This window comes from Lactuca sativa, chromosome 7, assembly GCF_002870075.4.
Source record: "Lactuca sativa cultivar Salinas chromosome 7, Lsat_Salinas_v11, whole genome shotgun sequence".
Lineage (NCBI taxonomy): Eukaryota > Viridiplantae > Streptophyta > Magnoliopsida > Asterales > Asteraceae > Lactuca > Lactuca sativa.
This window is the reverse complement of record NC_056629.2, coordinates 196,846,259-196,856,617: the sequence shown is the minus strand read 5'-3', so window position 1 is coordinate 196,856,617 and position 10,359 is coordinate 196,846,259. Positions and strand designations below refer to the sequence as shown.

Sequence of the window (10,359 nt, the reverse complement as noted above, 5' to 3'; positions counted from 1 at the left end):
CATTTGACATAAGTAATTAAGTATACTTTGTGAACTTCATTTAAATATATCATCACAGAAAAAGTGCACTTACGACCCAAATGCAATGAAGTTATAAGCTAGAACAGTATCGACTCCAGACATAACATCAAGTGTAATTAACCTTAGATTCAATATACCGGAAATTAGCATCCAAAATCCTGAAATACTAAAAAAGGAATCGAGGTGGGTACGGGTTTCTTGAGGTTTCACGAGAACTTGATGACACAAGCAGGAGAGCTCTTTACAATCTTTTCCAATTCCTTCCTCGCATTTGTTTTCCTCTTCAGATCTCGTAGATAAGTCTCAGACCACCTAATATCCATCCTCTCCAATACACGCGCAGTCTTCAAAACATTTTTTAGTAAACATATTTCTGAATCATAACCATGAAAGTTCTTCATGGCCACTATCTTTAGGCAATTCGACATGCATATAGGTATTGATGACCAAATTAAATTGTTCTCACCAAGGTGCATGAGTCCCTGTACAACATTTATAGAAAACCATGTGTTGATGACCATAATATTTTATTTTATTATGCTGAACTTTTTTATTATTATTATTATTATTATTATTCTTATTATGGTGGACTCCACGGGCAACCTCCAGGCCCTAGACCCGACAATTTAATACATGACATGAGTCACGACCGACACCGATACAAACACAACACATGTTTTTCATGTATGGGTTTGGGGAATTCGGGTTTATTCGTGTCAACATGAATTTAAAAATTCGTGTTTTGTGTCAAACACATGTCAGACACGAATTACCCTAATAAGATATGAATAAAATATATGTGACACGCAATCCGTATAGCACACACGTAAACACGTATAGATAGTAGTTGGGAGCTTGTAATTTGGATTAAAATTGTTTTACTTGTTTTTTCGAGCTTAAATATAGTATACGTGGTTTTCGTGTAACATGGTTAAAAACGTATTGTATCCGTGCCTTGTCACGTGTTACACAAATTATTTGAGTGTCCTCTTTGTGTTTCATATCCGGACACGTTTTACAATTCTTGTCATGTAAAATTAGTGGCTGACATGTGACACGACACAAACATGAATTGCCAGGTCTACGGGGCCCTTTGTCCTTTGTCCATCTGGACCCCTCAATTAAACTAAGCGGGGAGTGAGCCTGTGTCACTCCCCTTTGGAGAATGACTTTGCAAGCCTTCCACCAATAGGCCATCAAGGTGATGGTTATGATGTTTCAATTTTGAGAATAGAGTAATTCACCTCAGAGAAACAAATAGATTGTAGAACTGGACAACAGGAAAGCAAACCCATCAGTACTCTAAATGTATGATTCATCCCGATTTCCGTAGTCAGCATTAAATCGGTCAAATTCGAGAACACGGGAAAACATATATTATCTGCAAATAAAAGAGACTTCGCATGGGAAAAAAACCACGCAAAACACAAAGTTAGTTTATCAAGGTTGGCACAAAGATTCGAGTTTCTATATATTCCATTTAATATGTAGATTAGATTGTAAATTACCTGCAAGGTAAGATTAGATAACCTCAAAGACACGACATATTGTAGTTGTTTAAGTAGATCAATAGCTCGGTTTGCAACTTTCTGTAGCCTCTCATTGTGAGTCGGAATATTAATGAATGATATGTCGAGAGATGATGTATCACTAAACATAATCCAGTTGGATAGATATCCGATATATTCAAAGTAAATAAGATTTTCTGCACCAATCTTGATCTTACAGCCACTAAGATCATCGATTTCCCCAAACCGTGACAGATCACGTATGGTCAAGCTCTTTAAGGAGGAACTTGAAATTGTAATGTTCGATTTGAAGCTGTTATTGAATAATATCAATTTTTCAAGAACTGGGCAGCCTGAGAGAAACGTTTCTGTAAAATCATCATGCAGGAACTGAACATAGGACAATTGCAATGCTTTCAGGCATGGAAAAGAAACATGTGATGGGAGTTGAATAGCACAATCCATTCTTATTTTAAGGCTAACCAATGATGTGTTATGAAACACAGACCGAGGAATCATAGATGGATCCTTTGCAAAGAGAGATAGATCAAGCTCCTGAACATTGTGCATGATTGCATGAGAAATCCATGAACGTATCTGAAATGCATCACGGAAAACACGACATGATAGACGAAACTTCTCCATCTTCGATGGATTGCATAAGCGTAGAACTCTTTCTACAAAGTTCACAAAGGAAGTCACATGAGGCCTACGCCAACCATCAACCTCTCTAGCACACAACAATGCATCATCAAAATCAATATTGGGAACAGAAACCCACAGGTTCTTCCATCTTGTAGATAATATAGATGTCTTTACAGCATCTTTTGTGGGCATAAAAGACAGAATCTGATCAAGAATACAATCAGGTAGGTTGCTGAAATCAATATCATGTTGCTTGTGGCCTCTGTGTTCAGTCATGGCTAGCCTCTTTGATTTCCCACACACAGCCTACATGCAAAAAGTCAAGTTTAGCTTCCTTCAAAATCAACTAAACTGAAAACATTCAAGAAAAACAATTTAAACAGATCATCAAGGCTTTTCAGCATATCATCACTTAAACGGTCAAACTATATTTTAGGACTCATAATCGATATAAATTACTTTCAATTTAACGCGAATGAACAAACGAAGAGCAGTCTTTGAGTTGTTCTAATTTATGGATGGCAATTATAAATCCTAGATACAATGGAATCGTATATATTGATCATCCTTATGGTAAATCAGTGCAGAAGGTGTATGACATACATAATACAAACCCTAGATTGTTGATCCGGTAAAACTAATTGATATGCTAAATAGCTTGATAGTTCTTTGATTACTTCTTTTATAATAACCGGAGAGACTAAATCGAAATAACCAAATAACATGAATGAACTCAGTGGCTTCCTCATCATGTGATAAGTACGAAAAACAACATTCAGCTTAATATAAATAACAGAGGAGGGGATGCATTTACTAAAGAATGCTTTTTTACTCAAATAAGATCTTCAAAATTGATCTTACTATTTATCAAAGAGAAATAGCTGACTTTGAGCGAATATTTGAGATTGTTGATGTACTGTAGATTAACGGAATCGTAGATGCTCTCGTTTGAGACTATTTATTGAAGAATGAGGAAGAGTTAAATTGCCATTGGCGTCGCCGCTAAAATCTTGAGAGTGTGATCGAGTTTGAGGGAGAAATCGGTCATATATTTGAGGGAGAAATTGGAGTGCTATTATTTCCATCTTCTTTAATTATATACATATACACCCTTACAAGTTACAGATTTCGTCCCTTAATTCCTAAGGTTAATGCAAAACACCCCTTTATAGATCATAGATATATTTGATAATCCATTAATCTATTGTGTCATTTTGTTTTCTTGACTGTTAATCTCTGATAAAATAAACTTTTTATCCTTCGGAAGTTACACAAACCTATGGACCAACCATAAGGATAGTTTTAAGAAGAATTTTAATAATTTTTTTTTACAATTTTTAGTAAACATATTATTTAATATATATTCATTAAAATTTAAAACCAAGATCACGTGGATCGGTCATGGATTCATCTTCATCTTTTCATCCGCTTTTTTAGGTATTGGATGCACTAAAATGGCTTTTATTTTATACACGTCAAACTGTTATGATTGTTTTCAATAAATATAGTCTTACGTCGTCCAACGTCATAACCGACTGAGATGGAAAATGCCAAATGTATTATGTTCTTTTAATTTTTTCTTTTAAACTTTAAAAGCATAATATTATACATTATATTTATTACAAAAATTATAAAAAAATATACAAATATTTTTATTTATTAATTCTCTACAAACAAAGTATGATATTGATATATTTAAAATGTATATTTAAAACCGTTAAACAATGTATATTTTGATTTAAATAATTTTGTTAATAAATAATAAAATACTGAGTTTGGTGGATTGTATTTGTTGTAGATATAAATAAAAGAAAACATAATATGGTTATGATTGTTTTCAACAAACATAGTTTGACACCCAACGTCACAAGCGATTCGTGGATAGTATTTGTTGTAGATATAAATGAAAGAAAAAGTAATATGGTTACGATTGTTTTCAACAAACATAGTTTGACGCCCAACGTCACAAGCGATTCGTGTATAGTATTTGTTGTAGATATAAATGAAAGAAAACTTAATATGGTTATGATTGTTTTCAACAAACATAGTTTGACGCCCAACGTCACAAGCGATTCTTGGATAGTATTTGTTGTAGATATAAATGAAATAAAAAGTAATATGGTTATGATTGTTTTCAACAAACATAGTTTGACGCCCCACGTCACAAGTGATTGACTTGGAAAGTGCCACATGTATTATGTTCTTTTATTTTTTTTCTTTTAAACTATAAAAACATAATATTATACATTATATTTACTACAAACACTATATAAAAATATACCAATACCTTTATTTATTAATTTTCTACAAACAAAATATAGTACTGATATTTGAAATATATATTTAATGTATATTTTTGTTTAAATAATTTTGTTAATAAATAATAAAATATTATGTTTGGTGGATAGTATTTGTTGTATATATAAATGAAAGAAAAAAAAGTAATATTTCAATAGTTGGTTGGGTTGTGAATAAATTTAGTCAGTTCAAATTGCAACCAGTTCATATACTTACATATATTTTTTTTCTTTTTTATTTAGAGTACACACAACTGGATTGTAGGGGTGACAAATCAAGCCATTGTGTCGTGTTTTTTGTATGACACGACACAACACGACAAGGTTTTAAATATCACGAAAACGACACGACACGATGTCGTGTTTATTTTAAGTAACACAAAAACGAACCAATTAAAAAACGACACGACACAACAAAAATAACATAAGATAACAATTAGTTTATTTAATTAATATTTAATTATACATGACACGACAAAAAAATGCTAAATCGTATCAATTTCATCATGTCTAATTTTGAAAACGAACACGACACGACACGACATTGTGCTTTTTACACTTGACACGAACACGAATTGAAAATTCAGTTCTGTCTCAATTTCGTTTCATATCATATATTTTTGTCGTGTCGTGTCATCAATTGCCACACCTACTTGATTGTGATTTCTAACATGGTCTAAAGCAAAGGTTTTTTTTACCATATGAACTACCGTTGTAAATTTTTTTTCAAAAAGACCATATGTGGTCTCCTTTGTAAACTAGAAGGACGGTTTTTGTGACTTTGTCAAATTATTCGAAGAAATTGGGCAAGAGAGAGGGAAAGAAAGCCCGCCCCTTCTTCCTTCCTTCCTTCGAACTCAACTCCCTCGCACTCTCAACACGCCGATTTCCGGTAAAACTCTCGGCCATTCGTCGATAAAGAGTCACGAACGGAGGATCAAAAGTCAGCATCTCTCTCTCTCTCTCTCTATTCCTCTCCCTATGTCTTTATATGCAAGTCTCTGCTAATGTCTTACAGTATCAGTTATGAACATCTTATAGGCAGAAACAAATCGTGTCCTCGTTTATTTATATGGAAGCTGAATTCTGTTTATCGTATTTCTCTTAACAATCAAGAGATATCGTTTTTTAGCATTCATGTCTAGGGTTTATGCGTATACTATGGTAGAGATATCATTAGGGCACAGCTCAAAAAATACTCTTTGATGCGTGTGTCATAGATCAGGATAAAGTTATATTATTTCTCGTGAATGCTTTTAGTTTAGTTGATTTTGAAGAAGCTAAAACATGACATTTTTGCCTTTACACAGTGATTAGGAAATCAAAGAGGCTAACCATGGGTGAACACAGAGGCGATGAGCAACATGAAATTGAACATATATGTGATATGGTCGATTATATCAACAATCTACCTGACTGTATTGTTCACCATATCCTATCATTTATGCCAACCAAAGAAGTTGTAAAGACATCCATATTATCAACAAGATGGAAGAACCTCTGGGCTTCTGCCCCCACCATCGATTTTGATGATTTATTGTTTTGTTCTGTCTCCGACATCGATTATGATGATCTATTTGTTTGTGATAGAAAGGTTCATGATCGTCGTCAGCCTGATGTTACTTCCTTCATGAACTTTATAGAAAGAGTCCTCCGATTACGGGGTGTATCGAATATCATAAAGTTTCGTCTAACATGTGTTAGTAGCTATGAAGAATCTCAAATACAAAATTCTCAAATACATTCATGGATTTCTGATGCAATCATGCACAATGTTCAGGAGCTTGATCTGTCTCTCTTTCGAGAGGATCCATCTATGATTCCTTGGTCTATTCTTGATAGAACATCATTGGTTAGCCTGAAAATAAGATCAAATTATTATGTTACTGAACTCCCATCTTGCATTTCTTTTCCATGTCTGAAAACCCTGCACCTACTTTCTGTTGTGTTCCCGGATGATGATCATGCAGAAAAGCTTCTGTTAGGCTGTCCAGTTCTAGAGGAGTTGGTTTTATCACATAACTGGATGAACTTGAACAACATCGTCATTTCCAATTCCACCTTAAAGAGCTTGACCATAGAAGATATTCTACACTTTCAGGAGGATATTCTACACTTTCAGGAGCCATTGTATGATCCTACTAATGTTTGTAAGATCAAAATCGATGCAGAAAATCTTACATATTTTGAATATATCGGATTTCTATCAAACGAGATTATCTTGAGTAATACATCGTCCCTGGTCAACGCATGCGTTTACATTCCTCCCGAGTGGAAAAAAGAAGTCACGGGTCGAGTTATTGGTCTGCTCAAACAACTACAATATGTTGTTTCTTTGAAGTTATGCAGGCGTACTTTGGAGGTAATTGGCAATCTAATTTTTACATCTTAAATGGAATATATAAAGAACTCACATCTTTGCACAACCCTCCCACACTGAATTTTGTGTGCAGTCTCTTGTATTTGCAGATAACAACCTGTTCCGTTTTCCGGTGTTTCCAAATCTGAGCCATTTAATATTGAGTATGAAAATTGGGAAGCATACATTTAGAGTATTGATGGATTTGCTTTCCTTCTGTCCAGTTCTACAATCTATTTGTTTCTCTGAGGTGAATTACTCAATTCTCAAAAAGCTAAAAACATCATCCCAACGATTATGATATTAACACAAGGTTTTCTAAAAATGGTGTATAGGGATTCATGCGCGACAGGTACCTTGGTATGAACTATTCAATTTGGTCATTGATACCTAAATGCATCTCCAATTGCCTCAAGACATTGACCTTCAAGAACTTTCATGCGGATAACTCAGAAATAGGTTTCCTCAAATGTGTTTTAAAGCATGCATGTGTTTTGGAGAGGATGGACGTCTGGTGGTCAAAGACTCCGCGACCAGATATAAAGAAGAGAATGGAGGCGAGGGTTGAAATAGAAACAATGAAAAGGAACTCTACAGCTTGTGTCATCAAGTTCTCATGACATCTGAAGAGAACCATGTGTACTTCCGTTTCCTTTTTAGTATTTACATATGTATGTTTCCTTTACATCACTTATGTTACATATTAGGCAAGTTTGTGAGGTTTTTCATTCCATCATGATCGTTTCAATGTGAGGTTTCATTGAGGTACTATGATTGGTGGAAGAATTTAGATAGGAAAGACTGCAGAAACTTTGATTCGGATCTTGAAAATGGATTTGATGTTATATTTGCCCCATCTTTTGTACTCTTATATTTTGAAAACCTAAACCTACTTGTGCTTGTCGAAATGATTGTGTTTGGTTGGTTATTATGTAAAGATGTTCGGTTAGAATGTTATGTTCTGTCATAGTATATAAATATCTTGATATACTGTATTTGTTACTGTTATTATTATTAGTATGCTAAATATCAATTCTCGATATTCTTTCATCCTACTTACTAATGTGCAAATACCCAAATCCTAGTATGTGACCATTAGTATTCAACAATTTGATTGCCCAATGGCCGCTTTCATAAATGTGATGAATGAATACGCTATCCAAAGACAATATCTTATTGATGGTAATTGCTCTGTTTTCCAGAGTTAAATAAAGGAAAACAAGGAGATAAAAGAAAGAGAGGGAAATGAAAACATAGACTGTATTTTCATATTCCAGAATACAAAAAAAATAATAATAAATAAATTAAAGGAAAGGAATGAAAATATGCAGTTAGTAATACAATTTTGTCTCTCTCAATATCCATTCACTTTGGTGGAAATGATAATGGTTCAGTATGATATTGTGTTTTCACACATCCCTAACGCCAAAAATGTTTTGAACCATCTGTTCTTGCTGCATCTATCGTCAGTGAGAGGACGTCCGCCCGGCCAAAGACGAAAAATTTGTCGACGAGGGAGAGAGCGGGCGGTTTGGATGGGAAATAATTGGGGCAAAGGATAATTTTAAAAAAATATTACAGACAACATAGTCTTTTTATGTCGGTCAGGTACCAACCACACAACAAAAGCATATCATGAGGATTGTCCAAGTTAAAATAAAATTACAAACCAATAATACAAATTAACCAAACCACATAGATCTTTAGTGTAATCAACTCAAAGTTTTATATATATATATATATATATATATATATATATATATATATATATATATACACACACACACACTAGAAAAGTTTGAAGCTCGTGCTAAGCACGACCCACGGAGGGTACTTTGGGTATTTATTTTACTGTTATATAATGTGGATTGTGCTAATAACCAAAAAAGTAGAAGCACAATGCTATAAATTGGTGGGTTTTCAATATACCATACATGAAATACCATCTTCGACGTCTCTATTCATGGATTTAAACACTTGTTTTTTGGTTGCCCATTGATCTCTATTGCTATGTCCACTACTTCTTGATTGGGCATGACCTAAAAAATAAGCATGAATAGAAGGATTTGAGACTTTAAAAGTTTTTTTTTTTTTTTACAACCTACAACCTTAAGAACATATACTTCGTGCAATAAAATATTTAAGTGATTTGTTATATAATTGAAAAAAAAGTGATTCATTACTTCTATCTTGTCTTGTTAATGGATGTTGTGCTATGATAAGTTCAATACTCTAAGAACACCCTTCCCCCTTAATGTTTTTTTTTGTGTGTGTGTGTGAATCAATTCATGTGTTTGACTTAAATGAAGCACAAATCCTGTCTTGCATCTCATTTTTATGCTTTGTTATTAATACTTATATACGATATTTGTGTAGACATAACTTTGATTCTTATTAAAGGTTTAATTTGAACTATCAAGTGTGTAGAAAGATAACCATGTCATACAAAAATATCAGATAAAACACCAACAATATATTGTTACCTTTTATTTTAATTGAACACTTTTGCTTCAATGTTTCCCCAATAAAACACACACACACACACATCGTTACTATTCAAGTATATGAAATTTAATTGTAGCCTGATCATATTCTTTATAATGAAAGATTAAGTTAATACGGAATGATTCATATGATAGGGTAAGCTCAAATAAGAAAAAAAAAAATAGATGATTACCTTGCAACAACATGTGCAGTGCATATCCACCTACAAATGAAGCACACCGTTCATAAGTAAACATATTGGTTAGCTATTGGCCATAGATAAACATTTTTCATCACCATATTTTTTCAATAGTAGTCCAGATGTAATATTAAAGATATCTTCCTAAAAGAAATGTAATAAAAAATCATATAAATAAACAAGACTAAATGGAAACCCCTTGCCCTATGGAAGTACCACACTATCCTATTAAACTCGAATAAAAACTATTAAACGTTGGAACAAAAAGTAATAGCTTAAAAAGTTTAATGTTTGATTTAAAATAAAGAAATAATTTACTGTTTTTGAACCAATAATCACCTTTGATCATTAATGCAGTAACAATATACTTCCAAAATGTTGTAGGGTTGTTCTTGACCTAATATCAACAAAATTCAATCACATTTGGGCTTTATTTGAAAGGAATATATAGGATCTGAAATGAAATGGTACAATTTGAATTGAGTATTTATTTGGTTGAAGACGGTATCATCTTCATAAATAGAAAGGAGCTTCATTACATTCCTTAACACTTTCCTCTGAGATTCAATAACAATAATTGTTTAGTTATGTTAAAATGATTCACCATCAATTTTACTAAAACAAAAGATGTATTATTGATAAAACAAACTAAAATATATTTGCAATCACTTTTGGGTCATCTAAAAGTCTAAGTGGATAAGCCAACTCCGTGCAATTTTGGAAAATTGTTAAAAATGTGAATGTCAAAAGTCAAAAACAACAATCTTTTGACATTTTTTTGTTATAGATGGCCTTTTCAATTTTGAAAAAGATGGGTTCTTTACAAGATTTAATAGAACAATCTCA

At 33.0% G+C, this 10,359-nt stretch overlaps 2 protein-coding genes across 2 annotated transcripts; one reads left to right on the top strand and one right to left on the bottom strand.

Annotated features, from left to right (window-relative positions):
• Nucleotides 1–227: 227 nt before the first annotated feature.
• LOC111877269 (F-box/LRR-repeat protein At3g58900) lies at nucleotides 228–2,464 on the bottom strand. Its single transcript, XM_023873792.2, has 2 exons — nucleotides 1,530–2,464; nucleotides 228–503 (listed from the first exon to the last, which is right to left on the bottom strand). Exons 1-2 carry the CDS (start codon nucleotides 2,448–2,450, stop codon nucleotides 228–230), a joined length of 1,197 nt encoding a protein of 398 aa, XP_023729560.2. The 5' UTR covers nucleotides 2,451–2,464.
• A 2,810-nt stretch (nucleotides 2,465–5,274) lies between these two features.
• Nucleotides 5,275–7,738, top strand: LOC111877308 (F-box/LRR-repeat protein At3g58900). The gene is made up of 4 exons (XM_023873833.3): nucleotides 5,275–5,414; nucleotides 5,782–6,833; nucleotides 6,925–7,080; nucleotides 7,166–7,738. Coding segments are annotated over exons 1-4 (1,494 nt in total). The 5' UTR covers nucleotides 5,275–5,413; the 3' UTR covers nucleotides 7,451–7,738.
• Nucleotides 7,739–10,359: the final 2,621 nt, after the last annotated feature.